General features: G+C 40.6%; 6 protein-coding genes across 16 annotated transcripts; 5 read left to right on the top strand and 1 right to left on the bottom strand.

Moving 5' to 3' along the window:
• The first annotated feature begins 699 nt into the window (after positions 1-699).
• LOC133153276 (solute carrier family 22 member 7-like) lies at positions 700-3541 on the top strand. 6 transcript variants are annotated; one of them, XM_061277464.1, is made up of 9 exons: positions 700-1193; positions 1264-1367; positions 1528-1682; positions 1787-1901; positions 2095-2218; positions 2302-2411; positions 2490-2704; positions 2784-2892; positions 3028-3541. In XM_061277464.1, exons 1-9 carry the CDS (start codon positions 813-815, stop codon positions 3236-3238), a joined length of 1524 nt encoding a protein of 507 aa, XP_061133448.1. In that variant the 5' UTR covers positions 700-812; the 3' UTR covers positions 3239-3541. The 6 variants fall into 6 exon arrangements, with proteins under 6 accessions (XP_061133448.1, XP_061133450.1, XP_061133447.1 ...); XM_061277466.1 differs by having other exon boundaries at positions 1787-1952; positions 2095-2137; XM_061277463.1 differs by having other exon boundaries at positions 1787-1952.
• A 2300-nt stretch (positions 3542-5841) lies between these two features.
• LOC133152783 (zinc finger and SCAN domain-containing protein 2-like) lies at positions 5842-10058 on the top strand. Its single transcript, XM_061276683.1, has 3 exons — positions 5842-6135; positions 6537-7249; positions 8717-10058. The coding sequence occupies exons 1-3, from the start codon at positions 5937-5939 to the stop codon at positions 9719-9721; spliced, it is 1917 nt and encodes a 638-aa protein (XP_061132667.1). The 5' UTR covers positions 5842-5936; the 3' UTR covers positions 9722-10058.
• A 448-nt stretch (positions 10059-10506) lies between these two features.
• On the top strand, positions 10507-16056 carry LOC133153275 (adhesion G protein-coupled receptor G3-like). 4 transcript variants are annotated; one of them, XM_061277457.1, is made up of 13 exons: positions 10507-10974; positions 11325-11405; positions 11500-11548; positions 12106-12193; positions 12571-12699; positions 12903-13040; positions 13104-13158; positions 13240-13331; positions 13659-13777; positions 13956-14236; positions 14508-14613; positions 14806-15107; positions 15315-16056. In XM_061277457.1, exons 1-13 carry the CDS (start codon positions 10896-10898, stop codon positions 15428-15430), a joined length of 1635 nt encoding a protein of 544 aa, XP_061133441.1. In that variant the 5' UTR covers positions 10507-10895; the 3' UTR covers positions 15431-16056. The 4 variants fall into 4 exon arrangements, with proteins under 4 accessions (XP_061133441.1, XP_061133443.1, XP_061133444.1 ...); XM_061277459.1 differs by having other exon boundaries at positions 10508-10974; positions 11325-11409; XM_061277460.1 differs by lacking the exon at positions 11325-11405 and having other exon boundaries at positions 10512-10974.
• Positions 16057-17661: 1605 nt separating this feature from the next.
• dnd1 (DND microRNA-mediated repression inhibitor 1) lies at positions 17662-20608 on the top strand. The gene is made up of 4 exons (XM_061277475.1): positions 17662-17790; positions 18174-18499; positions 19089-19221; positions 19805-20608. The coding sequence occupies exons 1-4, from the start codon at positions 17685-17687 to the stop codon at positions 20335-20337; spliced, it is 1098 nt and encodes a 365-aa protein (XP_061133459.1). The 5' UTR covers positions 17662-17684; the 3' UTR covers positions 20338-20608.
• A 322-nt stretch (positions 20609-20930) lies between these two features.
• On the top strand, positions 20931-24184 carry LOC133153277 (gastrula zinc finger protein XlCGF8.2DB-like). Of its 3 annotated transcripts, XM_061277470.1 has the most exons (3): positions 20931-21365; positions 21930-22262; positions 22333-22471. In XM_061277470.1, the coding sequence occupies exons 1-3, from the start codon at positions 21242-21244 to the stop codon at positions 22341-22343; spliced, it is 468 nt and encodes a 155-aa protein (XP_061133454.1). In that variant the 5' UTR covers positions 20931-21241; the 3' UTR covers positions 22344-22471. The 3 variants fall into 3 exon arrangements, with proteins under 3 accessions (XP_061133454.1, XP_061133452.1, XP_061133453.1); XM_061277468.1 differs by having other exon boundaries at positions 21930-24184; XM_061277469.1 differs by lacking the exon at positions 20931-21365 and having other exon boundaries at positions 22125-22262; positions 22333-24184.
• An 869-nt stretch (positions 24185-25053) lies between these two features.
• LOC133153281 (gastrula zinc finger protein XlCGF8.2DB-like) lies at positions 25054-27771 on the bottom strand. Its single transcript, XM_061277476.1, has 2 exons — positions 27343-27771; positions 25054-26969 (listed from the first exon to the last, which is right to left on the bottom strand). The coding sequence occupies exons 1-2, from the start codon at positions 27458-27460 to the stop codon at positions 26017-26019; spliced, it is 1071 nt and encodes a 356-aa protein (XP_061133460.1). The 5' UTR covers positions 27461-27771; the 3' UTR covers positions 25054-26016.
• Between the last annotated feature and the right edge of the window lie 139 nt (positions 27772-27910).

The following is a 27910-nucleotide window of genomic DNA, read 5'->3' as shown; positions in this document are numbered from 1 at the left end:
AAAGTAATAATGATAATAATAATAATATTAGTAGTATTTGGAGTCTCCAAGAATGTAGAAAAGTGTCATATATCCCTCCAGGTTCTGCAGAGATACATTTATGATCTGTTTGGGGGGCTATTTTGTACTTCGTTCAGTTTTCTCCGTTTTCTATTACGTATTTTTATCTATTACATCACATCCGTTGGGGCGGGACAAACCAAAGAAGGAAAATCCACCATCTTTAGTACTTGGAGAGACTATTGTTGTCCAAACAGACCGTTCTTTTGCTCAGTTTGTGGCAAAGGATTCTCTCAAAAAGTAAACATGATTACACACAAAGAGACACATGCGAGGGAAACCATTTGTGTGCTCAGTTTGTGGCAAAGGATTCTCACGAAAGCTAAATATGACTACTCACTCAAGGAGAGAAACCATACACCTGCTCCCTGTGCAACAAAAGCTTGTACGAATGTTCAGGTTTGCTTGAACACATGAGAGCAAACACTGGAGAAAGGTTTTTTTCTGCTTACTGTGTGGTAAAACATCCCGCAGTAAGTCACTTTTGAAAAGGCATATGAGGACACATACTTGTGAAAAAGTCAAAGTTTCTCTAATAATTATCGGCATGTCTGTACTGGTAGGGATGGGAATTCAGAAACGGTTCTCAACCAGAATTTCTTGGGATTGTTTATGTGTGTGTGGGTGGGGTCACAAACACACACAATCAAACCATCATATCCGGGAATCAAAACTTACAGTGTCGGCACACAAGACAGGCAAGTGCACCCCAGCACCATCAGCTACTCTGCATTACCAGTTGAATTTTTGGGATGAAGTTTGATGACGTGTTAGCAGAAGTGAAAGGCTTCGGGCCGTTTCAGTATAGGCTGATGCTATCGTTGACGATTCCTCGTCTGGCTATGCCTTTACAATTTCTGCTGAATAATTTCATCGCGTTTATTCCTCCTCACCACTGCAACGTCAGTGCTTTAGATGATGGAGATGTTTTTAGGAATCTCTCCAGTGAGGAAAGGCTTATAGTCAGTATTCCGGTCGAGGGTGTCGGGAGTCTGAGCTCTTGTCAGATGTTTGCGGAGCCTCAATTTCATCTGTTGCTGAATTCCTCCAACACGATGGTGTTGCCGACTGTACATTGTCAGAATGGATGGGTGTATGATACCTCCATCATGAAGTCTACTCTGGCGACAGAGGTGAGTAGGTCCTCAATTTCTCTAAAGATCATCAGATATATGCTTGATTTTAAATCACTGGATTCTTCAGTGGGATCTGGTTTGTGAGCGAAAGAAAATGAACCGATCTACAGCCACTATTTTCTTCTTGGGCGTCATGTTGGGATCAGCAATCTTTGGCCAGCTCAGTGACAGGTCCTCATGTTTATTTATGTTTTTTTGCACTTCTGATTTTGTTTGTGCCTGAGGTGTTTCAGCTATCAGTATGAAGATAATCTTATAGTCTAAAAGCTAGCTTCACATGACGGACATTGTTTTAGTCTCTCTTGTGATTCCATTTTTTTTTTTCTGGCAGATTTGGCAGGAAAACTGCGCTGTTGGTGTCCTATGTGATAACCACGATCTTTGGATTCGCAAGTGCTCTGTCAACTAATTTTGCCATGTTTGCAGTCATGAGATTCTTTACTGGCTTCGGAACTTCTGGAGTCATCATAGCTAGTGGGGTTTTGTGTGAGTTTTATTTTACATGCAATGAGTACATAACAAGCAACTGAACTTGACTCAACAGCAACCTTGAAATTGACCTTTTCCTTGTCCTAAATCTCTCCTCATAGGTATGGAATGGGCGGACATCAAGCATCGATCTTTAATGTACATTGTATTAACTATGGACTGGAGTTTGGGATGTTCGCTGCTTGCTGCGCTCGCCTATTTTGTGAATGATTGGAGGTATCTGACGGCGGCGGCAACAAGCCTGCTGTTGCCGCCCATCATTTATTGGTGGTGATAAAAACGGATCAAATTATTTCTGAGAGTTTGAAACCAACTGTCACATTTTTACGACCTTTAGTTATGATGGTTGAGAATATTGTGATTGATAGTGTGTATGTGTGTGTGTGCGCGCGTGCGTGTGTGTGTACAGGTGGCTTCCAGAGTCTGCCAGATGGCTGGTGAGCCAGAAAAAGGTTAACCCAGCTTATTTTTATCTAAGCAAGTGTGCAATGGTAAATGACAGAAAGCAATTTATGGATGACCTAAAACCTGAGGTGCAAACTCTTATTGGTGAATTAGTTGAGTCCGATTTTTTTGTTATTGCTCGTCATCAATTTATTTCTCCTATCTGCCGCAGGATTTGTTAAAAAGAATTGTGGTTGAAAATGAAAAAGGGAAATATTCCTTTTTGGATCTTATGAGGACTCCAACGTTGAGAAGACTGACTCTAATTGCCGGCTCTGTGTGGTATATGGCTCAACTTGGCAAGGTTCAACAGTATTGAAAAATTTCACAACGCAGATCAATCTCTTCTCCTACTCATAGGTTTGGAGTAGCCAGCAGTTACTACGGCATCACTTTGAATGTCTCTGGATTTGGCGTAAACATTTTCCTCACGCAGTTGATCTACGGCGCCATTGAAATACCCGCCAAACTTGTCTGCTTTTTTTCAATTAACAAAATCGGCCGAAAGTTAATTGTGAGTGGTGGACTTCTTCTGACTGGACTGTGTTTGATTTGCGTCATATTTATCCCATCTGGTAAGTGACGACAGTGCAAGAAATTGGGAGACCCGCTCAGTGGGCTGAGAAATATGCTTCTCGGATGTCTTTGTTTCAGATATGGCAGTGTGTCGGACAGCAGTGGGGACACTGGGCAAGTTTTTTTCCGAAGCAGCTTTCACAGTTTTGTGTTTGTACACAACAGAACTCTATCCGACAGTAGTGAGGTCAGTGAAACACAATGAACAGAGAATTATGATACCCCCAACTTGTAAAAGGCCTGTGATTGTCTGTCAATTTTCTATCTTTGGTACACAAAACAAAACACACTGCTTCCTCATTCATTATATGTTTTGTCACAGGCAAATTGGTTATAGCTGCTGTTCTATCATCGGCCGTCTCGGTGTGGCACTTTCACCCCTGGTGGCTCTTCTTGACGAAGTGTGGGTCGGTTTACCCAGACTCCTGTTTGGCCTGATGGCTTCAGGTGCTGGGTTGTTAACCTTCTTCCTCCCTGAGACAAATAACGTCAGCCTCGCAGAGACACTCCAAGATGTGGACCAGAGGAAGTAATTGTTTTGGAAATATTTCTTATGATCATAGATGGAATTTAGTAAATGACAATACAGTGTCCTTGATGTTTCAGAAGATCAGACTCCACAAGGATAACAACAATACACCACCCTAGTTTTTGCAAATGCTACAAAACACCTAACAAAACTCATTAGGGAAGAATTGTCACGTAACACATTGTTGAGTTGTGTACTGTTTGTTTTACTCTATGATCCGATAAAGATTCTCAAACAAATTGGTTGTACGGTTCAACATGTGGCTGAAAATGTGTAACTATCATAAATTATATCATACAAGCACTGACACTTTGCATCTAGCAATTTTTGCTGAGCTTTCTGACATTGTTACTGTTTTATTCAAATCCTTCAGCTGAAAATGTCGATCCACAATCCAGTCAGCTTTTGAATCAAAGTTTAATTTGTCACTAAATATTAATTGAAGACAGGAACACATGTTTGCAACAGCTCAATATTTGTTCAGCATTATAAGTGGCACTTTCGAGATGACGTTTGATGACATGTTAAGACAGCTGAAAGGTTTGGGGAAATTGCAGTTCCGTCTCATTTTGTTAGTTGTTATCCCTCGCGCCACTTTGCCATTTCATTTTATGATGAATTATTTCATCGGGTTCATTCCTTCTCATCACTGCAACGTCAGCGGTGTAGATGACGGTGGTGTTTTTTTGGAATCTCTCTGATGAGCATAGACTAACTATCAGTGTTCCAGTTCAGGACGATGGGACTCCGAGCTCCAAACGTTATTCAATTCACCTCATAATTAGCGGCAGTTTGGCAAACAGTTTGCAGGGTGGGAGCAGCAGAGGCCTGAGTTCCTTTTCATTAAAGAAGAGCAGCTTCATTAACTGGATTTCCCGGTGTTTCGTCATTGTCAAAAGCAAAGATGATGATGAAGGCAAATGTCAAAATAAGCGGAAGAGAGCGGAGGAGGCTCCAGGCAGCAGTTCCAGTCAACACATGACAACAAATGGTGATGAAGACCACCGCAGAGGATCACAAGTAGAAAGCCTCTTAGCTCCATTATCAGACAGTAGTGTCACAACATCTGACAGTGATGATGATGAACACTTTAAAGAAGAGATGACAATGGACCCAGGAAATGTTTTCAATGTGACAAGGCGTTTGACCACAAAACAAATCTGAAAAAGGCACGCGATCATTCACACAGGAAGAACCTTTCAGCTCTTCACTTTTTGGCAAAAGATTCAACCAGACGGTGCACCTCACGTCACACCTGAGAATACACACTGGAGAGAAACTTTTCATTTGCTTGGATTGTGGTAAAAGTTTCAATCCCAAGACAAATTTGAAATCACAAACAAGGACCCACACTGCAGAGAAACAATTTTCTTGCCCGGCTTGCAACAAAGCATTTATTAATTATTCTGCAATGATTAAACACACAAGAGCACACACGGGAGAGAAACATTATTCCTGCTCCTGTGATAAAGTTTTTGCTGCAAGCTCAACTTTAGTGACACACCTGAGAACTTTTTCCTGCTCTGTATGGAAAAAGCTTACGTGAAAATTCTCTCTTGAAAACACACACGAACACACACACTAGTGAGAAATCCAGTTGCAGTGCGTGTGATCAAAATCCTTTAAAAAGGATCAGCTTGACAAACATGCCTGAGCTAGTAAGAACAGGAGCAGTACATGAAGCGGCATTCTTTCCATAAAAATTAAGCAACACGCATATTTTGAGAACTGTGAGTAAGAGTGAGAACAGCTGCAGAGCATTACTGTAAAAAGTATTTTAATACGTTTTAAGGGTATTTTTTCTAAATAATTTTAAATGTGTTAAAATGTGTGGTAGAGGTTAAAGTAATAAAAATGATTAGGTGTTAGTGTAGATGTCCTGGTACTGCAAATTTGGCCAATCGTCGTGGTTTTTGTTTTTTCTATTTGTTGCATTAAATCAGGGATGTCGAATTCATTTTTTTTTCGCTGGCCGTACTGTAGTCATAGGTTTTTTCGGAGGGCCATTTTGACTGTCAACCCAAATAAATGTATGAGCACCTCATATTACGTGCAGTACAAGCTACAAAACAAACTGACAAATAACTCGTTTTCAAATCAGATGAGTAAAAACTGGTCAAATATAAAAGAAATATATATATATATATTAAAAGTGAAGACAATTTGCAATACTAGTAATGACACACGAATTTGATGCACAATTTGTCTTCGCGGGCCACATTAAAGGATCTGGCGGGCCGTGACTGGCCCCCGGGCCTTGAGTTTGACATCTGTGATTTAGACACAATATATATATCACATATAAAATAAAAATTCCAAGAACAGAGGTGTATAATTGAACTTCTTGTTTTTCCTACCGAGGCCTCTGGTGGTGTCTTCTAGGAATTATTTACAGTTATCAGTGTGTTTTTTTTAATTGACAGTACATGCCGTTGCCTCCAAAATTTTGTCGGCAACGCAAATGATGGCCATCTTTCTTGGTTTATCATTTACTAAAAGTCTTGCCTCCCATTACGACGACTTGGTGGACATTGGAGCGTGTCAAGTTAGTTTAAGAGTTTGATTAAGCGTCACTCATCTAGTTATGCCTGGTGAGAGTCGCACGCACGGGTGACGTTCTAAATAAGCGACAGTGCCATGTTAAAGCAACGCGTTTGCTAGCGTTACATCGCAAGCAGAGTGTAAAGTGTTTAGGTTATCGTATGAAAATGTGTAAGGTAGAAATGCTGAGAGCATTCCTTAATCAGCGACTGAGCGCTGCCGTCGACGAAATAGTTGTTGTGTTTGAAAGAACGATAGCAGAGTACGAGGAGGAACTTTGTCGGACAAAAGAGGAAAACGAAAGACAACGTCAACTGCTGGATGCTTTTTTCATGCCTCAAGTTGCGGTGCAGAGAGCGGGTTTGTTGATCTCTTTCTCTCACCTTTCTCGTAACTTAAAAATAAGAATACAATCAACGCAATATAACATAGTACGTCTGTGCCACGTACATCATCTGGAGCAGTTCACCATCAGTATTTATCTCACATGACAAAACATGACATACTTAAATAAAATCCACCATAGTAATCAGAAATGATGATTGATAAATATATTAATGTGCGAAGATCATTAAAGGCATGTTTTGATCGTCAAACATAACTTTAAAACATAATACGTTTTGCTCTGAGTAACCAATCAGAGGACGGGAAATGTCGTTATTATTGTGGGTCTGACTGATTATAATACAGTACATCATCTTCACACTGAGCATCGTCAAGAAAACAATTTCCTCATTTGATTGTTCCCTTGTGTCCTGCAGAGGTGAATGAAGAAATCCTTCATCCTGTGCAGCAGGAGTGGAGCTCCAGGGTGGAGCAACAGGAACCAGACCCCCCTTACATTAAGGAGGAAGAGCAGGAAGATGATATCACCAATTTGCCATTGACGGTTGCTCCTGTGAAGACTGAATGTGATGGAGAGAAAGGTCAGAGTGAGCTGAACAGGTGGACCGAGCCTCCAAGCAGCAGCTTAAGCCACATGACAAGAGAAGATGATGGAGAGCACTGTGAAGCATCACAACCAGAAAGCCTCTTGGCTCCTCTATCAGACGACTACATAATGCCACATTCGCCTGACACTGATGATGAAGAACACTTGAAAGGTGATTCGACGTATCACACTGGCAAGAAACATTGGAAATGTTCCCAATGTAACAAAACCTTTGGTGTCAAGATAAATCTGAAAAGACACATGGTCATTCACACAGGAGAGAAACCTTTCGCCTGCTCGGTTTGTGGTAAAAGGTTCACCCAAAAGGCACACTTGACATCGCACTTCAGAACACACACTGGAGAGAAGCCTTTTGCCTGCTCCTTTTGCGGTAAAAGATTCTCTCGAAGTGAATGTTTGATAACACACACAAGGACACACACTGGCGAGAAACCGTTTCGTTGCAATGTGTGTGATCAAAGATTCTCTTATAAATATAAGATTAAGAAACACAAGTGTCCTGGTGAGAGGAGCAACACTAAATGAAACATTCAAAACTTTGACATGCCAACAAATTTTGAATGGTTGCGGTTAGCTGAAAAAGTGTGTTTGACTACCAAAATCCTACCTGGACACTTCACAACTATCATAATTTATTATCATTATTATTATTTTGTATCTGTACGTGACCATAATTATTCTGAAATAAAGAAATCAAGATGTAACCAAAGTTACTTTGTGCTTGTTTTTGCAACAAAACAAAAAAAAGATCTGCAAATAATGTCTGCTATTTTATGCCTATCATGCTCAGTGTCTTGAAAACGTAATTATACTGCATGACCTTTATCAAATTTGGTCACTTTAGAACCACACATTTCAATATTTTCTTATTCAGGTTTTACATAATAGAGGGAGAACAAGAAACGGAGAGAGAAAGAGCGAGATCTCTAAAATATTCAGGCTAGTGGCCCTTGAGGTATGGAAGACCAAAACTGCCAACATAAACAATAAATCAAGTAAATTAATAAAATTAAATGAAAAAAGGTCAAATTATTTCATTGGTTCTCCATCGTCGCTGACCGAATCTGGACACACCTCTCTGTAGCGTAAAAACGTAAAGTTTGTCTATGTGATGTTTCCGTAGTTGATCGCCGCACGTCAGGTTTTCACCGACAAAATGATGTGATTGCAGAAACCGTTTTACAACTGTAGTTGCAGCGATTTTCTCACAATTCTCTTGTATTGTCCGATCACATGGCACAGCAAACATTTTAACACTCTTTTAACGTCGTGTCGGTGCGCTTGGAAACTCCTGCAGCTGGTTGCACTTGCTAGCTGCGAACAAAGACGCGTTTGTTAGCAACGAATGCTAACAAGGCTAGCATGTTGACAGTGGAAAGCTGAGAACGTTTTGATCTATAGTTAGACAAATCCGATTGGTGAAGAAATACGCAGAGAATGATAGCCCAGTACGAAGAGGAGTTTCTTCCTGCCAAAAAAGAGAACGAACATCGACATCGTTGGGTGTTGCACACAGGTTTGTTTTTCATTAAGTCATTCTATTATTCCGAGGTGTCAAGTCACACAAGTCATAATTAAGTCTCAAGTCTTAACTTATTAACAAAATGTCAGGGTTTTTGAATAACTGGTGAAGTGTTGGAGTACTTTCTAAACATCTTTTTGTGATCAAACTAAATTGTCAGACAAAGCCTTGTTCCCAAATCTAATGAATTATTTTGTTATTAACCTCAATATTATGTACACACCAGCTCATATTGACAAAAAAAAGCGTTGCAAATATATGAGAAATTTTAAATTCTTTAATTAGTTTTTGTAGTTGTCAAGTTGTAACTTGTCATTAAATGGTTTGGTGTGTAGAATTGGCAGGGGGAAATTAATTCTGTTTTACAGTAAAGCTGTAAATGTGGAAAACTTTAATTGCTAAGAATCCGTTACGGATAACCTCAGTGACCACACAACTATTATTAACATACTAATTCTTTCACCCAGTCGTTGATTTTCTGCCCTTCAGATGTCAGTAAAGATGCCAATTCTACTGAGGAGCAGGAGTGGCGCTCCAGGGTGGAGCAGCAGGAGCCAGAGCCTCCCCGCATTAAAGAGGAAGAGGATGAACACAGTATCAATGAGGAGGGTGAGCAGCTTGGGGGGCTGGACTTCCCAGTGATTCGCGTCATCGTGAAGAATGAAGACGACGAAGATGAGCCTCACTCCTCACAGCTTCATGGCAGCGACGGTGAGAAGCGATCCCAAGCCGACAGTCACATAGCACAACTATCAGAGAGCGAGGACACACGCTCACATTCTCCTGACATAGATGATGAGCATTGGGCCAAACGCTGGAAAGGTGATCGGACATGTCCTTCTAACAACAAACACTGGACATGTTCTATATGTGGGAGAAGCCTTTATGACAAGAAAACATTGAAAGTCCACATGAGAACGCACACGGGAGAGAAACCTTTCGTCTGCTCGGTATGCGGTAAAACATTCGCTCAGAGGGGTAACTTGATCAAACATACAAGAACGCACACTGGGGAGAAACCCTTCACTTGTCCATATTGCAGCACAAGTTTCAGTGACAGTTCCACGTTAGTGAAACACATGAGGAGACACACGGGTGAAAAACCTTTCAGCTGCTCCTTGTGCGGCGAAAGATTCTCTCGGAAGTCCAACTTAACGACGCACACAAGAACGCACACTGGAGAGAAACCGTTTGCATGCTCGGTTTGCAGCACGACATTCAGCGACCGTTCAACGCTGAACAAACACATTAGAACGCATACAGGAGAGAAACCTTTTAGCTGCTCAGTGTGTGGCCAGAGGTTCTCTCAGAAGGGACACATGACGACACACACGAGACGACACACCGGAGAGAAACCTTTTACCTGTTCAGTCTGCCACACCAGTTTCAGTGACCGTTCAACATTTGTCCGGCACATGAGAAGACACATGGGACAGATGCGTTTGCCTGCCAGTGAGAAAAAGATCAATTGAAATGGCAAGCTGATGAGACAATTTTGATTCGTAGTGTGTTTTGATGTCTTTTTTTTTTATGGCGCCGTCGTGAGAGTGGCAGCATCCCAGCAGTGTCCCATAGTGCATTTTCTCCTGAAATTTCATCTGAAAGTCCAATATCCAGAACTTTTTTAAGTAGTGTGGATGTCAAGATAAGAAAGCTAAGTGTGCTGGTGGACAACATATTATGTATATTTTACATTCAAAACATTTGCTATCTTAAATACGTACAATACCGACTTGTACATAAGCACAGCTTACTTCTGTAATATCCGATCATGATTTTGATGCTCCTAATAAATTGAAATGTTAAGAATGTTGTTCTTGTGCTTTACTGGCTGAAAATAACTTTTGTCTTCTCTTGGGCCAAGAAACATGTATAACGGAAATAAAATCTACCTCTCACTCACATGGAAATACATCACATACAATTTCATCAGAAACGCCTCGCACGCACGCACATACCCTAACCCCCATACACACACACCTTTCTGTAATAAGTAGTAATATTTTTTGGTTTGACATTTAAAGTTAAATGTTTTGGTATCATCCTGAATATGAAAAATGTGTACCATACTCTAAGCCTACTTGAGGTTTCTGAGGTGACGTTTGGAAATGGCTGTGCTCTTGCGCACTCAAAGAGGATGTGCTTCGAGTTTCGCTTAGCCAGCCAAGTGTGGCTTTTTTTCTGTGGCTTTTTCTGAGCATGACGCGTTTCGAAACTTCCTCTTTGTTCTTCTCTAATATTACACTTGCACGCCAAAGTCTACATCTTTTCTGGACGTTTGTTTAATCAGTGGTTTCTTTTTCTTGCTAGATAGCCGACAGAAAGTAATGAAAAGCTGCTGTTCTCATACTTTTGGTTTGGGAGAACGTTTTCCCAGGATTCTTTGTAAAACGGCATATAAACATCACTACTACGTGTACTCCTGAATCCCGTAAGAATTTTAAATATGAAGGGGAAAAAAGAATCCCAAGCTATGGTTGACAGACGAAAGTGGGAGAATCATTGAGTCTCACGTTGCTATCAGATTGTGCACGAAATTTTCTGCAGATCTGACCCAAACAAAAGTGCATCACATCCTGTCCTACCCCACTCACTAGCAGTTTCATTTTAGTGATGTGACACTGTTGACAGGCATCACACCAGGACATGTCGTTATTAGATTGGGGTCCCGTGATGCAAGTGCTTGTCCTCCTCTTCTGGCTCGCGTTGTCTTACGCCGATGAGGGTGAGTTTGTCTCCAAACTTTTGTGTACTACTTTTGTTTTGGAAAATGGTCAGATGTGCCAGGTCATTCAATTAAAAAAATAGTATATGTATATAATAAGTAACTCAAGTAAGTTTATTTTAATGTTTTTTCTTGTCTTTGTTGTTTTTAACTGTTTGTTGTTGTCTGGCTCCATGAACAGAACTTTGTGCAGCAGTGGTTGTTTTAAAGTGCGCTATGAAAACACTTGAGCTGAGTTATTGTATTCTTCTAATGAGTTAGAAATGTAGAGATGTGACTTGTGCCTTATGTGGCCTGGGGGGCTCTACTTTTCCCTCCCGCGTAATCTTCTCTTTGGCCTTGGTGTTCAGATTGCGTGGAGTCCAACAGTATCTTTACCACTATTGGGCAGATCACCAACTGTCCCAAAGAGAACAACCAATTTACAGAGAGCAAGTCTGAGTTGACCTTATCCCAAATCTTAGCATTTCTTCTCAATGCCTCTGACCTTTCCAACTTTCTTTTTTTTCCCGTTCTCTGTGACAGACTGTGAAGACGTGCTCTCTAAATGCCTTGCTCAAAGTTCCTGGATCAGGTAATCTCCTTAAAGTGCATTCGCACATATGTTCAATACCACAAGTGTAAATGGAGTGCCAACATTCTACAGTGTTCCCACTGCAGGTTCAATCCTTAAATCCACCATTCAATTTTTGAAAGGGCAAATTAAACAAGGTTGCTGTATTTTCTTTGTAAACTATTAGAAAACATCATAACTGGTTTATGTTTCATTGTAACATAAACTAGAATGAGCATATTGGAAAAAAAATTAAAAAGTGGACTAAAAAAAGAAATCATACATTATGATGTATGTGTAGAACAAGATGAAATAAAAAGCGAACAAAAATTATGACTCAACCTTTTGAAGTAGAGTGTAGGCGTAGGAAACACAGAAGTGATACAAAATATGTCTCACTTGGTACTCAATTTTCTTCGTTGTCAAACATATGTAAAAAAAAAAGTTAACTATTGTATGGTCAAATAAATTAAAACAACATCCCCTCAATTTTAGACCACAACATTTTAGTGTTGCCCTAAATGGCACTGAAGTTTATGAAGCCATGATGTTATATTGTGTCACTTTTATGTTTGAAGATGTTATAAGCAGCAGATTGTAAATTGCAAACCAAGAGGACGAGGTGGGAGCAGCTTCATTTTTAGGACGGTCGACCCTTCCGAAGAGGTGAGATGATTTCTTATGTGCTTTTATTTTATTTTGACCGTTGCTCACCGATCAGAGAACCTTGACTTGCTGTTTATCATGGCTATTACTAATTGACTCAATCATGCTTAAAACCAGGCATCAATGTCATAATCAATTCAGTCAGGCACCTATATTGAAATTCAGTCACAAATGTTCTTCAATGAGTCACTTAAATCAGGAATGGCATTAGTTTTACAGTTTTAATTAAAGTGAGGTTTGATCTGGCACGAATGTTACAATCGACATTACGCAATGATGATTTCATTTCATGTTCGAAAAGGAATGAGAAGTAAAACTTTGTTGCAATTGACTCACATTATTGATGGTAAAAAAAATGGTTCTTGAATGAATATCAGAGCAGGGAGCGCCCAACTCCAGAACATGGTGTTCACATCCCATCGTCAGCCCTCCAGAGAAGCACAGCACCCGAGTCCACGGACCTGGTGGTGGTGGTGGTCACTGTGCTTGACAGCGCATATTTCAAGGTCAGCACGAGAGAGCGTCCATTACATTAAGCCCCAAAATGTGAAGTTAAACTTTGTTCGAATGCAAAGCATAGAAGCACTTTCCAAAGCTCTACTATGCAGCACGCATTCCATTGAATAATAATCTGATAATAAAGATAATCTGTACCCATTGGAAATTTCAAACCTTAAAGACATTACAGACAATCTTTCTGATTCCATAGCCCCCAAAACGAAGAAGATTCCTTCCTGGCCCTCCAGGCACAGTGTTGGGAGGGACTGTCCTGGTGGTGCAGGCAGGTTTAAACCCGCTGCAGAACCTCTCAGAACCCATCACCATGACCTTCAAACACAACAAGAAGGTAACAACCAACCAGGGGTCCCTGTCCTAAGTTGTTTTCTAACTTTTTGAACAAATCTTTCAGGTTGCCAACGGGATTTGTGTGTTCTGGGAGGAGATAAATGAGGAAGACGGAACTGGTGGGCGCTGACATCTGCTTCATGTCTTCATCTCCAAGCGCCACCCCTCACGCTGATGTATTTGCATTTTCTCTTTTCTAGGTCACTGGAGCACATTCGGCTGTATCACCAGTAACGCTGGCAATGAATTTATTTGTCGTTGCAACCATTTGAGCTTCTTTGCTGTACTTGTGGTAAAAATCATCATGAAAATATCACACACACACAAACACTACATCATTTGTCACACACATGCATGTCACATTTTTTATTTATTTATATATTTATTTATTTGTTTGTTTGTTTATCAGGAACATTGTTTGGAAAACATTAAACTCAAGGGTTTCATGCTCGCCAGATTTGATTTATTTTTTGCTAAATTTCCTCCGCTACAAGTAATGCAATTGCAAAAAACGTGTGAACGTTTAAGCTAACCTAACGTGAATATTTTTGAAAACATTAAGATAGTTCCAGTCATCCTCAAAGAGAATATAATACAGCCTGAGCTTTTCTTTGAACAGAACCCTGATCTCTCACTGAGTGAAGAAGACGCCTTCAACCTGAGTTTGATCACTTACGTGGGATCAGCGCTCTCCGTCATCTTCACCATCATCAGCTTGATCATCTACTCGTGTGTAAAGTCAGTTCTTCAACTTTTTCTTCACTTTACTTCAAATTAAAGAAGCACTTTGATTATCAAGTAATTTCATACAGCATTTATCAAACATTTGGTATCAAGGTAATAATTTCGACCACCCCCGAGGATCCAGAGACTCCAGTTTGGCAACCATTGAGCTAATGATGTTTGTCTCACTCAGCAAGCAGCAGCCAGAAAGAGCCATCGGCCTGCACATGCACCTGACGGCGGCGCTGCTGTGCCTGCACCTCTGCTTCTTGCTCTGCTGCTTGTGGGCCTGGAGGCTCGGCGAGCAGCAGACCGACTGGTTCTGCGGGGCTCTGGGCTTCCTTCTGCACTGGTCTCTGCTGGCCACTGTCTGCTGGTCGGCCTTGGAGGGCTTCCACCTGTACCTCCTGCTGGTGCGTGTCTTCAACATCTACATCAGGAGATACCTGCTCAAACTCAGCGTGGTGGGCTGGGGTAAGGAATGCAGAAGACCTAGGTTGTCCGACATGGGTCACAACATAAACCGCAGGCTTTCCAAAACGACAGTCTACTTCTTTTTATCGCCAAGGATCGATTCTAATCTAGACCAACCAGACAATACGTAGGTAAAAAAAAAATCCACTATCAAGAATGACATTTTCTTGGACATAGCTTTATTCCTTACATGCGCAGTCAAAACACTTATTTTGTTCACATTGACATGTTTAAAGCAACAATAAGGGTTTTTTTTTTTCTTTCTCTTCAGGTATGCCCACACTGATCGCTTTGATTTGTGGAGCGTCTGGTGTTTATGGCAAATACACGCTGAAATTGTGGGACTCTGACAACTACAATAATTCAACAATGCAGCTGTAAGTTAGGCAGCAACCTCATCACTGATGTTTGTAATGTGGAAAACACATAGTCTATTCTTTGATAAATCATTTGCAATCCAAAAAAATGCTAAACCTTTAGAGATGCCTAAATTATTTTATTCTACATTCCAGTTTTTTTCTTGTTTTGTAGCTCCAGTTTCTCAGTGCACTCATTCTACAAACCAACAGGTGCTGGATGAACAACAAATTCATTCATAGGCAAGCAGTCATTTATGCCACCACGATGGTCTTCCCGTGCCTGGTGGTGGTCTTCAACTCCTGCATGTTGGGCCTGGTAGTCTTCAAGTTGTGGAGGCTGCGAGCAGGCGGCGGGCCGAATGGCGCCAGGGAGAAGACCAGCAGGTTGTGGAAGGACTGCGTGACCGTGCTGGGCCTCAGCTGTGTGCTGGGCTTACCTTTTGGACTGTCTAGCGCCACCTACGTCTCCCTGCCAGGAATCTACATCTTCACCGTGCTCAACTCCGTGCAAGGTGAGTCAAGGAAAAGCAAACAGCAGTAAGGTACGGGTGTTGTCCACCTTTTAGGCCAGGGACCCTTATTACCATTATTTTGCTGACTGCCATGCCTTGAGAACCAGTGGTTCAAAGTCTACACATATTATTGACTAATGTATTTTATTGATCCCTCTCTAGCTGCACATATTATTGATTATTGTATTTTATTGATTTCTCTCTAAGGGGCCTTTGTGTTCCTGTGGTCCTTGGCGTTAACGTACAAGTCTCGGTCGGACGCCACCTCCTCCTCAAAATACACGTCCTCCCAAAGAATCATGACCACTAGCTTCAACAGCTGACACACACTTTATCAGGTAGTGTGTGTGTGTGTGTGTGTTAGCGCACTGATAGTTCTTTTTGTCACACTCACACCGGAGGAGGAAGAGGATGATGATGAAGAAACACTGTCTGCTGCCACAGGGAGCGATCCGGAGGGACCTACTGGAAGTGTGTCTTAATATTATGTATAGCTACTGGCAGTGCACATTCATTTACATTCTCGAGTGGAATTTGGAGTTTGACATGTACACTGAATAGATAATAATAATAATGATATGAGCAAAGATAATGGACAAACTAGCTCATTCTTGTCCTTCAACAGAACATGGCTGGGCACTACCAGAGGGTCCATCAACCACAACAGCACAGCTTGACACAGTGAGATTTTCAGTCAATACCATGTTAAATCTGTATGTAGAATTGTAGGAATTAAGTGCCGGCCATGTTTCCTTCCCAGTTAAGGAGTTGTACGGGGTGTACCTCAGGCAGATTATTAAAACAGACCTTGAAATTCTATTACTGAAAAGCCAGTTGAGGTGGGTGCATTGTCATGGTGAATATATGAAATATGTTAATGGTTGGGACTTTATTACAAATCCTGACTGTTGCTTTTGTACTCTTAGGCAATAAAGACGAACCACATGTGCATTTGTCTTTATTTTATTATTTTTTTTAAATCAGAAATGATTTCATTGGAGAGTTGGATAAACTTCCAACAACTTGATTCCTCGCTCGAAAGGACAAACTTCTCAGCGTGACCTATATCGATCTTGTCAATATTATGTTGCTGGCTTCGTCGTTGTTAGAATTTTTGTTAAGTATCAATATCGGAGATATTGGCCTTATGCGCACTATCGGATCAATACAAAATAAATCAGTATTGCACACCACTACTTTGCGCATTTAATTTCTCAGCAGCTCAGTAATATGCTTTGGGTCGTAACACATCGAATAGAACCGTCTTTCAGCTGCTTGAGCCCTCACGAAAGAAATTGTCTACCTGCCTCTTTTTACTTCCCGATCAAGGTGTCGCAGGCTCGCGCTGACGCTGCTCGGTCCAGCGGGCGCTCTGAGTAGGACCATTAAATGACATGTTTAGAATACATAAAATAAAAAGCACAGACGTTCCAATGGTTAAATTTGTCAAAATAACAGCTTTCTCCCTTGCTTTCCACTTTATATTAAACGCTGCTCGGGAGCCAAATTAAAAAAAGACCCTACCCATAATACATCGCTCCAGTCGAGACCTGCAAGTTGTGCCACTATGTTGACTCCACCTCAGGCTTTGCAGGCTCTCCAGGCTAGGCGCAACTATTAATTGGATATAAAGCACCGTAAAAGATGGACAACAAAATCCAGGTAGTAATTATTGTTTTTTTACCTATTACAAAAGTACCCTTACCTGCGGATGCTTTGGAAACCGTTTCCTCTTTGGTTAATTGTATTCAGTTGGCTGGCCAATAGTCTTAATTTGAGGCGCGTGGCAGCGAAGTTTTTATAGGCCGAGTCAACTAGAGATAACAAGCAGCACGCGTGCTATTCGTTTTTGAAGTGTGCTGCAAGAAATGCCGCAAAATTCAATAGAATTTCATATTTTAGAGGTTTTGACATGTTTTCCATCCCAATTCCGGCATTTATGTTGCATTGTTCAATTGCTGTTATTGCGCCATTGTCGGATCTCAGAGTTTGACATTTTGTTTTGACAAAATGGTTACGAAGACGAAGGGTCCACGATTCTTTCAAATCATGGGGATACGAATGATCTTGTATTCAGTAAAAAAACTTTTATTGACTATTAATAAAAGGGAAGAGATTTGTTTTTCCCATCTCGGTGATTTTTAACCGAACGCGAAAAGGTGGATTACTCGTTATAAAACATCAATTGTTTGTAATCTGAAAGAAAAAGTTCTTGCATGCGTGACAAATATGGTGGCTGCTGTTTACGATTTCTCATGTGCAAAATGTGCTTAGGGGCTCAGATTTGAGTTATTTTTTTTAGTTATATCTGCTGCTAAAATAGTCATTTACCACATTAACAATGTACTATAGAGTGTATTCCTGATTAGTTTAATGTTATTGAAAAACAATAACGTTTTTATTTCATAAATAAGGACGTTTCTAAGTGACTCCAAACTTTTGAGTGTGCGTGTGCGCGCGTGCGCGTACATACGCGTACATACGCGTATGTGTGTGTGTGTGTGTGTGTGTGTGTATATGAAGATTCAGATGTCAAGGAGTTGGTTGTCATTGTGGAGTTTCTTTGTTACTTCTTAGATGGTGAATGTTGAGCGTTTGCAGGCACTGGAAACCTGGATTAAAACAACCCATACAAAGATCACTCAAGTTAAAGGTCAGCGGAAGTATGGAGGACCACCTGAGGGTGAGAATGAAATCATATATTACCTCAGTGTGCATTTAGATGAAATGCAAGTGTTGTTGAAGCGATTAAAGCTCATTTAACTTTCACAGCTTTTTGAGATTTTTCACCTCTGATTGTGAAACAATGCTTCTTAGACAAATGTATAAATGCGATCAGAAAACTAGAAGGTGTAAAATGCCATTCATATAGCCTGAATAAATGGAAAAAAATTAATAATTTCTCCAGCACGGTTAACATAACTGTGAAGGGTAGAGCTTATGAATACTTCTGTTTTTGTTTTTGTTTTTTTAAATGTGTTTCCTGTCATGGCACATGTCAAACTCTTAGAACTTTAGTGAATGAAATCATCACCTACCTTCTCTTTTCCCCCATTGCTTCAAAAGTGTGGGATGGCCCATTGCCGGGATTGAACTGTGAGGTTTTCATCAGCCACATCCCACGAGACACGTACGAGGACCTGCTGATTCCCCTCTTTAGCTCCGTGGGCCCACTGTGGGAGTTCCGACTCATGATGAACTTCAGCGGGCAAAACCGTGGATTTGCTTATGCCAAATACGGCTCAGCAAAAGTAGCTAAACATGCTATACGCTGTCTAAATGGTTCCATGCTTGCACCAGGTGTGCGTATATTTGTATGCCCTAGCTCAGAGAAGAGGAAGCTCTACCTCACACCTTTATCGACCACAATCAGGGAAGATGATCTTCTCCAGGTACTGCAGTTGTCTTACTCCCTTTGTATAACAATACGCACTGTACTTTTACTAACGCTCCGTTTATCAACCCTGGGAAGCGACCACATAGGGTTTCGTCACTTCAGTACATGGCTGGATTATTTGCCCATGACCTACTTTGTTGCACAAATCTGTCCCAAAATTTCCAATTGTCATATGCGATACTGTAAGTACTAGCGTTGCGCTATTGCACTTGACTGACTTGGACAACTAATATCCTGGACTTCTAAAACTAGTTCTCCATCATTTTTTGTGTACTATATGCAATATGATGAGATAAACATTTACATGGTTTCACAGCCATAACTGCCCTGAAAACTGTAACCACAATGTGGCCCATGATAAAAATGATTTTTGACACCTCCCCTTCCCTTTCAATGATGAAATTCAGGTTAGAAGAGACAGTTGTTCTGATTGGCTCATAATGTAAAGGAAAGTACAACCATCTTTCACACTATCTGCTGATTTTGTAAATGAAACGGCATGTTTACCAATGAAATGTTCAACTCGTATAAATGTTACTGTTGATCAAACCTACTCATCTTTTCCACCATTATCTAACTACCAGGAACTCCGTAAAATGGTAGAAGGGGTTGAGAGCCTTTCTCTGATGTCTGGTCCTGAAACAATGACTGTGTCAGCTGTAGTTGTCTTCTCAACCCACTATATGGCTTCTATTGCAAAGAAGACACTGGGGCAAGGTGAGTGAACTCTTGCAAATTCATATGGAACTTCAGGAGATGAACATATGGTTGTTTACATTGACTCGGCGACCTTTCACATCAAGAGTCATTTGAGCATGTTTTCAATCTATTCAAAATTCACCTGGAGCAACTACAGACAAAAAAAAGTGACTAGAAAGTTGGATGGGGCAACTAGACAAAAATATGACGAGAAAAGTAACATTACATTCATAGTTTCCTCAAGCATATGGTTTAATTCTGTATTAGATTGTGAACTCAAGAAACTACAAACAAACGATGGACTCATTTCCAGGTTTAACAATGCAAAACACACTGGGATGGGAAAAAACTGCCCATTGGCATGTATGCATTACTAAAGTATTCACCATTTCGCTACTTCAATGTCGCAAACTGCACTGTAACTCTGTTCCTGTTTTATTTAGATTTTTACTGATTTTAATTGTTTTAAACTGTGCCCTGATGCTTTTAACGTTTTCTTTGACGCCTTTCATGTTTTGTGTAAAGCATTTTGAATGACCTTGTTGTCGAAATGTGCTATACTAATAAACTTGCCTTGCCTAATGCATGTTTTTGCCACTAGCATTCCTGAAGCGCTTCGGCGTATGTATCTCAATCCAGTGGAAGTGCCGGGAGAAAGTAAACGATGAGTTGCACCTTCCTGAGAAATATGAAAGCTTCCCGGCTTCAACTCCAAAGTTTTCCGAGCTTGCACAGCACATGGCGGAGATCTCACAGATGCCTCATCGTGCGCCACAAAGCCCTTCCTTCATTTCTGCTGCTTTCTGGGGAGCTGTGGGAGAACCTGTGGTCCCCAAATCAGCCACATGTCCGCCTACCGCAGCATTGTCAGTTTCTCCAGTGATTTTCCTTCAAAATTGCTGTGCTGTGAGTGGACTTGGTCTGCCACAATTTGAGTTCATCTACAGCTATGCTCAACCTGATGAGGTCTACCACTTTGACTATAAGGTACGTGTCCCTGGGCTGGGAGTCTTTCCAGGGCAGATTATGATTTTGCCTGGACCCAATGACACGGCCACACTGGAAAGAGCTCGAGAGGCTGCAGCCCAGCAGCTGCTGCAGTCAGTGATTGGTCTGAAGGTCTTCATCCGCTAAATCTGTTATGGGCCTACAATCTCCTTGTTCTACTTTTGTTTGTGTGGTTTGATTTTCTCAAAAGATGTATTTAATGTTGAGTGTGGTTTGTTACCCTATGCATGTTTTTTATTGTAGTTGTAGTGTGATGACTTGACTTGGTTGACCTTGTTTTATCCTTGCATGCGTTTTATTGTTTGATTGTTTTTTGACTGGTGGTGTCTTTGTTTGACAAATATTGCATCATATGCAAATAATGCTTCTCTGGTAAAGTGCTGTACACACACTGAAGCCTTTACAGACTGAAACTTACTTAATCTTTGTGTCTGGATAAACTAAGCTTGTTTTTATCCTTGCATGTGTTTTATTGTTTGGTTTTGTTGATAAATGTGAAGTGAAATTGCACTGGTGGCATCTTTGCGGAACCAACATATGCAAATAATTCGTCTCGGATATAGTGCTTTACACACTGAAGCCTTCACAGACTAAAACTACGTTTTTTGTCTGGATAAAACTCGTAGCACTATTTATCAGAGGGGAGGGGACTTGATTGAATTTGGTTTTTTTTTTGTAAGAGTGGGAAGAAGTTTGTCCAAGTGAAGTTGTCGTACAACTTCCGCTGTTGATCTGACTTCCGTGTTCGTTGTGGCTAACCGCACGCGGGTCGCGAAATAAATATTCCCCAATTATTATACCTCCTACTGAAACCTCGACGTAGATCATTATATCACTACCTTGCCGAAATAAAACCACTCCCATAAAATCTACATGATCGTGTAAACTCGTCTCGATGCACGTTGTTGAAGCTTTTTCTAGCTTAGCTTAGCTTGCTAACCGCTAACAAAGAGACTTGTTTGACAAGAACACATCTTGTGATAGGCACAGATCAAGTGTGAGTGTGAAGTGTTGAGGTTATCGTCAGAAAATGTGTGCAAAAACTGTAAAGGAAGAGTGCGAGGAGGAACTTTTTTGGACAAAAGGAAAGGAGCCACAACGCAAACTATTGGACGGCGTTTTCAACGAGCCTCAAGATGTGTTACACAGAGCAGGTTAGTTCAATTTTACGCTTGTTTAACTACTAAATTAAACTATTCACGTATAATCTAGATACCACGTCTCTGAACAGTGAGGTCTCAAAGAGTGAGTGTTTTGATGTTGTTGACAATGTGAAGTCATATTGGCAAGTTTTGGTGGTGCTCCTTCCACAACCCATTTTGAGGCACTGTGGTGATTGGCAAATTCATTTTTGGTTAACTTGCTGCTTCATTCACAGCAGTTCAAAAATATATGGACAGAAAAACGAGCATAAAAATGGAGCTGTCACTATCAAATATTTTTAGAATTAATTAGTCTAGCAATTAAGTAAATGAGTATCCGTCCATCCAATTTTTGAACCGTTTATTTTCACAAGGGTCGCAGGCATTTAATGAATAACATTATCATCCTAAAATTTGCTAATTCAAATTTTCCAATTGCTGAACTGCTCAAGTGCTTTTAAAAGTAGTGCAAATGAGTGACTGTTGAAGCTCATAATTAAAAATGTTCCAGATAAACGTTAATAGACAACAAACTTGACTTTGTCAAACAATGTGCGTTTGTCTTGTGTCTTGTAGAGCTTAGTGAGCAGCAGGAGCCTGAGCCTCCTAATTGTAAAGAGGAAAATGAGCCAGAGCCACTCCACATTAAAGAGGAAGAGTTGGAGACTGATATCACCAAGTTGCCATTGACTGGCATCTTTCTGAAGAGAGAAGATGAGGAAGACGATGGTCAAAGTGAGGTGATGGGAGGGGCTGAGCCTCCAAGCAGCAGCTCAAGTCAACACGCCACAACAGAAGGTGTTGGGGACCACTCCGAAGGATCACAAGTGGACAGCCGTTTAGCTCCACTATCAGATAGTGATGACATATCATCACCCTCTCCTGAAACTGATGATGGATGCTCTAAAGGTGATATGACAGATTACGCTGACAAAAAACACAGGCAATGTTCTCAGTGTGACAAAACCTTTTTCAACAGGTCATCATTGAAAAGACACATGAGAACGCACACTGGGGAGAAACCTTTCTCCTGCTCAGTGTGTGGTCTTATAGTAAATCAAAAATGTAGTTTGACGACTCACATGAGAACACACACTGGGGAAAGACCGTTTGCCTGCGCATTTTGTGGCCAAAGATTCTCTGAAAAGGGAAATTTGATAAAACACACAAGAACACACACTGGAGAGAAGCCTTTTACCTGTTCACTCTGTAGTAAAAGCTTTACTGAAAAGGCCAGTTTAATAAGCCACACAAGAACGCACACTGGGGAGAAACCTTTTTCCTGTTCATTTTGTGGTCAACGATTCTCTGAAAAAGGGAACTTAAGAACACACACAAGAACGCACACTGGTGAGACACCATTTGCTTGCTCAGTCTGTGGTCAAAGATTTGCTTGGAAGGGACTTCTGAATGCACATATAAGAACACACACTGGGGAGAAACCTTATGCCTGCTCAGTTTGTGGTCAAAAATTCTCCGCAAAGGGCAACTTAAGAATACACACAAGAACACACACAGGTGAGAAACCTTTTGCTTGCACAGTTTGTGACCAAAAATTCTCTGTGAAGGCAACATTACGGACACACATAAGGACACACACAGGTGAGAAACCTTTTCCCTGCACTGTTTGTGGCAAGAGTTTCTCTGTAAAGGGAAGTTTAGTAAGCCACACCAGGACACACACGGGCGAAAAACCTTTTGCCTGTTCAATTTGTGGAAAGATTTTCACTCAAAAGGTACATTTAACAAGGCACACAAGGACACACACAGGAGAGAAACCTGTTAGCGGTTCAGTCTACAACTTAAGTGCAGGTACAAAAGATCTTGGTCCTGAGCAGCACGAGTTGACTGCCGACATTAAAAAGAAGGAAGTGCAGCCAGAGCCCTCCCACATTAAGAAAGAAGAAGAAGAGGATGTTATCACTAAGATCCCATTGACTGTTGTCGCTGTTAAGAGTGAAGATGACGACAAAGGGAGGAGAACCCAGGAGCTGACCGTCCAAGCATCAGTCAACACATGACAACGCAAGATAGTGAGACCACCATGCCTCTTGAGCTCCAGTATCACCGAGTAAGGATGACACAATGTCACACTGATGATGATGAACAATCAAAAGGACATATGACATATCCCACCGTTGACAAACTGCAAGTGTACTCTTTGATAGCACCAAAAAGACATTTTCATTGGCTCCACTCAGTTGTTTTGATCTATAATTTTAATTTTGATGTAATATATTTGGTATTTTTAATGTCATTTTAACTTCTATTTAATGTAAACAGTTTCACTGATTTTATTATGACAAAGTAAACTGATCATTAAACAAATGTAAACTGTGATTAAACTTACAAGTTTAATTCATTCCATGAACAAGATGGTAAATATATTTCAAAATCAAATCAGTTTTTCATATTGAAATTAAAATGCCATCAGTCTGTTCCAGATGCCTCAGAAACGTGCTTTTAATTAACACAAGTCACTGTATTGTAGATAATCAAACATCATAGAACGAGGAATAAATTAAAACAGGTTTTCTAAATTGTAATTCAGCCAAAACCCGCACGTGCTGTACACACACATTTAATATTTGTCTGTTGATGCGTGCCTTTGTACAGAGATCTACCGGAGTTTAATTCCTTGTTTGGCATGCTCAAACTTGGCCAATAAATGATTGACTGATTGATTGATTGATTTAAGGGCCATAGCCGAGTGAGTCATTTCAAGCTGTAAAGTCAATCGGGTTGGCCATCAACCATGTGGTTAGTTCAGTGTGAATGTCTTATTTTGTGTATTTGACCATTAGTCCCATTCAATAAACACCTCAAACGTGTATCAATGACTGTGGCTCCCCTTGCCCACATGCAAGGGCATTACACTACTGCTCCATTTCCCCCCTCGGTTCACTCAAGTAGTGATGCGTCTGAGGCTTTACAACACAAGGGAAGAAATTATGCAAATGACATTTGTAAGTCAAGGTGCCCCTCTTCGTCTTAAGTCTGTCACAGATAAGTTGGTAGTCATCCCATTTAGTATTTTGAAATTGTTGTTTTTTTCCATTTGCTCTCAAACCAATTCTTGTCAATATTGGGTCATGGTCACTACCCACTAGTGGCTTTTTCTTGCAAGTGCACCTACCTCAGCTACAAACATTAATTCAAGTGCAGATTTTGTGTTTACTGAGCTGCTATAACGCCTTGCCTCTCATTGCAGTTTTTCTCAGTTGCTTTGCTTTGGTATGTTTTGCTGGTCAAAATTATATTTCTTAGAATTATTTGTTCTATATGAATAAGCTTCCATGATGTAAATCGTTTTTCTATACATTTCCATTCTATTATTTACGCAGGCAAGTCGGAACTTTTTTTTAATGAAGCTCAATGTGCGAAGCATTACATCAACCACTAATCATATATATATATAATAAATCTACTATTTAGTGGGCACACTTGGCATATTTGCAACCCTGACACTACCACAGGCATGTACCATACTGCAAGCATGGTCAGAGAAAAAACATGAATTTGGAGATCTGGCTATACGGGGATGTTTTCAATGATTAAATGGAACGGATCAATAATCTCCTGTGGCAACATTGTGATTTGCTAACACCTAATAAGGTAAGAAAAATGTCATAATATTTTATAAGCCATATTTAAGATACTACTGGGGTTTTTTTGGGCTGGAGGGGGTAATTACACACAATACTTCTAAAATCATTTTATTATTGTCTTGAGATTGACAAATTATTTGGTCATCATTTTTCAATAATTTAAAGTCATACAAAAGCTCCAGAAAAGACAAAAATTCAGTTTAACTCAATGGTGATTCTTAAGCCTGTACAGGCTCAGATGAAAAAAGAACAGTAAATCATTATTTGCTTTTAATGATTCAAAGTCATTTTCACAACATGCTGCCTCACATTAAAAAAATAAAAACAAATATAGTTATCAACACAAGGTCATAAGGATCAGTACACAGCAGGAAGCAAATGCTCAAAAAGAAAAGTGCGTTATATGAGCCTGGAGCCTATCCTAGCAGTCATCAGGCAGTAGGCGGGGGACACCCTGAACCGGTTGCCAGCCAATCGCAGGGCACACAGAGACGAACAACCATTCACACTTGCACTCACACCTAGGGGCAATTTGAAGTGCTTAATCGGTCTACCAAGCATGTTTTTGGGATGTGGGAGGAAACTGGAGTGCCCTGGGAAAACCCACGGGGAGAACATGCAAACTCCAAAGAGGGAGGGCCAGAGGTGGAATTGAACCCGCACAATAAGCAATGAATCAAAAAGTGGCAGGATGTTTAAGTACTACTCGTGAGCTACTAGCCAGAACTTGCAATGCGGATGCACTTTTTTGTTTTTGAACAAACAAAAATAATAATAATGATAGCTGTTTACTGTAGGAAACTCACTCATTGACCGTTCAAAAGACATGCTGCTGAGCATGAAAGTTCCCTGCACATTTTTGTTTGACTTTAAAACAACAAAGTCTATTTTCTAGGATAGAAAAAAAACTTTAACATGTTGCAGGTCTGAAAACAAACATTGGCTTAGAGCCAATGTTTTCCTATTTACCACAGACAGATACAGGCTACTAATAATGGTCAATGGCTTCCATCACTACCAATAATAATAAGTATCAACATTTGGGCATTTGTGTATCACTCGTCTGAATCTGTTATCAGAAACTGAGGAGGCAAATGCTTCTCTCCACTGTGTGTTTTTCTGTGTGCAGCCAAATTTGGCTTTTGAGAAAATCTTTTACCACAAACTGAGCAGGGAAAAGGTTTATCTCCGGTGTGTGTTTTTGTGTGCCTGATTAAACCATCCTTTGTAGAGAAGGTTGCGCCACAAATTAAGCATGCAAATGGTTTCTCCCCAGTGTGAGTTCTTGCATGTGTAACCAAATTTGGCTTTTGAGAGAATTTTTTACCACAAACCGTGCAGGCAAAAGGTTTCTCCCCAGTATGAGTCCTTGTGTGTGTTCGTAAGTTTCCCTTTATAGTGAATCTTTTACCACACACTGAACAGGCAAAAGGTTTCTCCACAGTGTGTGTTCTTGTATGTGTTCTTAAGTTTCCCTTTCCAGAGAATCGTTTACCACAAAATGAGCAGACAAAAGGTTTCTCCCCAGTGTGTTTTCTTGCATGTGTTCCCAAATGTCCCCTTTGAGTGAATGTTTTACCACAAACTGAGCAGGCAAAAGGCTTCTCCCCAGTATGTATTCTCATGTGTACTTTCAAAGTATACTTGGCATCAAATGTTTTCTCACAGTGAGAACATTTCCAGGGTTTGTTGTTAGTGTGACATATGTCACCTTTTGAGTGCTCCTCGTCATCAGTGTCAGAAGTGTGTGACGTTTGGTCACTGTCTGATAGTGGCGGTAAGAGGCTTTCTGCTTGTGATCCTCCACAGTTGTTGCCATTACTTTCGCTTTCATCATCATCTTCAATCTTGACAATGACACCAGTCAATGTAAAATTGGTGATATCGGCCTCATGTTCTTCCTCCTTAATGTGGGGAAATTCTGACATCACTCGCTCATCCTCTTCTTCTTCTTTAGCGTAAGGCGACTCCGGCTCCTGCTGCTCTTGGCAAAGATATTCACTGACATCTGTAGAACACAAGAAGACAGAAACATGGTTTGGTGAACTTAAGCCTTATGCTGTTATTTTGATGTTGTGTTTTATTTGTTTTGGCGACATGTTTTGGCGCCTTGAGCTTTGGGTCACGGTTTAAGCCCTGCTGCAGACGCATCAAAAATGGAAATATAGTAATCGGAGAGACGCTTGTCGTAGATAGTGAAAAACAGCATATTAATGTATGTCATTAATATAAGCATTACTAAGGAAGAGCCAATAAGCTGCCGACATGACACAACGTGCTTGGGTTTAGCCACAATATCAAACTGTAAATTTCGGACATTAACGTGTCTGACTTAGTAACCCATTTGATACTTAACAAGTGTAAATGAACCGTTACCTAACCTGTTTTCAGGAACCCAACTCGAGGCTTCTTGAAAACAGCGTCCAGTAACTGACGCCGTCGCTTGTTGCCCTTTGTCCGAGAAAGTTCCCCCTCGTCTTCTAAAATGTTGGCAGACATTTCCTCGTGATAATCACTTTATACTCCCACTTGATATTTTCTTAATACAATATGCTGCCAACAAACGAGTCTCTTTGTTCGCAGCTAGCAAGTTATGCTAAGCAAGCTGGAGACGCTTTAGTGTGCACGGAGAGTTTATCCAGACAAAAAGACTGTACTCGTGATGTTTTAGTCTAGTAAATAAGGAATAGGACATCCTGTGTTGTGGCTTTAGTATATTAAGTTGTTATTTAGAAGGTTTTTTTTTTTAATGACGCGCGTTTAGTTAGCAAAATGGTACACAGAGGGAGCGCTGCGGCGGAAATTGTACGGCAACTCCACCTGGACAAACCACTTGACAGCGTCACGAACATGAACGGTAGCTAATTTAAATAACAAATTTATCAACGATGAATTCAAAAACGAATAGCGAGCATGCTTTCAAAAGAACGTTTTAAACGTTTAAAATAT

The sequence above is a fragment of the Syngnathus typhle genome, linkage group LG4, assembly GCF_033458585.1.
Source record: "Syngnathus typhle isolate RoL2023-S1 ecotype Sweden linkage group LG4, RoL_Styp_1.0, whole genome shotgun sequence".
Taxonomy (NCBI): domain Eukaryota; kingdom Metazoa; phylum Chordata; class Actinopteri; order Syngnathiformes; family Syngnathidae; genus Syngnathus; species Syngnathus typhle.
Note: the sequence above shows the minus strand (reverse complement) of the source record. Positions and strands in the feature narration are given on the sequence as shown.

Coding starts and splice junctions, on each gene's coding strand:
- LOC133153276 (XM_061277462.1), top strand. CDS start 813: ATGAAGTTTGATGACGTGTTAGCAGAAGTGAAAGGCTTCGGGCCGTTT. Junction 1,683..1,786: donor CATAGCTAGTGGGGTTTTGT/GTGAGTTTTATT, acceptor CTCTCCTCATAG/GTATGGAATGGGCGGACATC. Junction 2,893..3,027: donor CTCTATCCGACAGTAGTGAG/GTCAGTGAAACA, acceptor GTTTTGTCACAG/GCAAATTGGTTATAGCTGCT.
- LOC133152783 (XM_061276683.1), top strand. CDS start 5,937: ATGAAAATGTGTAAGGTAGAAATGCTGAGAGCATTCCTTAATCAGCGA. Junction 6,136..6,536: donor AGTTGCGGTGCAGAGAGCGG/GTTTGTTGATCT, acceptor TGTGTCCTGCAG/AGGTGAATGAAGAAATCCTT. Junction 7,250..8,716: donor GTGAGAGGAGCAACACTAAA/TGAAACATTCAA, acceptor TCTTTCACCCAG/TCGTTGATTTTCTGCCCTTC.
- LOC133153275 (XM_061277457.1), top strand. CDS start 10,896: ATGTCGTTATTAGATTGGGGTCCCGTGATGCAAGTGCTTGTCCTCCTC. Junction 14,237..14,507: donor ACTCAGCGTGGTGGGCTGGG/GTAAGGAATGCA, acceptor CTTTCTCTTCAG/GTATGCCCACACTGATCGCT. Junction 15,108..15,314: donor CGTGCTCAACTCCGTGCAAG/GTGAGTCAAGGA, acceptor TTTCTCTCTAAG/GGGCCTTTGTGTTCCTGTGG.
- dnd1 (XM_061277475.1), top strand. CDS start 17,685: ATGGTGAATGTTGAGCGTTTGCAGGCACTGGAAACCTGGATTAAAACA. Junction 18,500..19,088: donor GGGAAGATGATCTTCTCCAG/GTACTGCAGTTG, acceptor TCTAACTACCAG/GAACTCCGTAAAATGGTAGA. Junction 19,222..19,804: donor AAAGAAGACACTGGGGCAAG/GTGAGTGAACTC, acceptor TTTTGCCACTAG/CATTCCTGAAGCGCTTCGGC.
- LOC133153277 (XM_061277468.1), top strand. CDS start 21,242: ATGTGTGCAAAAACTGTAAAGGAAGAGTGCGAGGAGGAACTTTTTTGG. Junction 21,366..21,929: donor AGATGTGTTACACAGAGCAG/GTTAGTTCAATT, acceptor TGTGTCTTGTAG/AGCTTAGTGAGCAGCAGGAG.
- LOC133153281 (XM_061277476.1), bottom strand. CDS start 27,460: ATGTCTGCCAACATTTTAGAAGACGAGGGGGAACTTTCTCGGACAAAG. Junction 26,970..27,342: donor AGTTGGGTTCCTGAAAACAG/GTTAGGTAACGG, acceptor TGTGTTCTACAG/ATGTCAGTGAATATCTTTGC.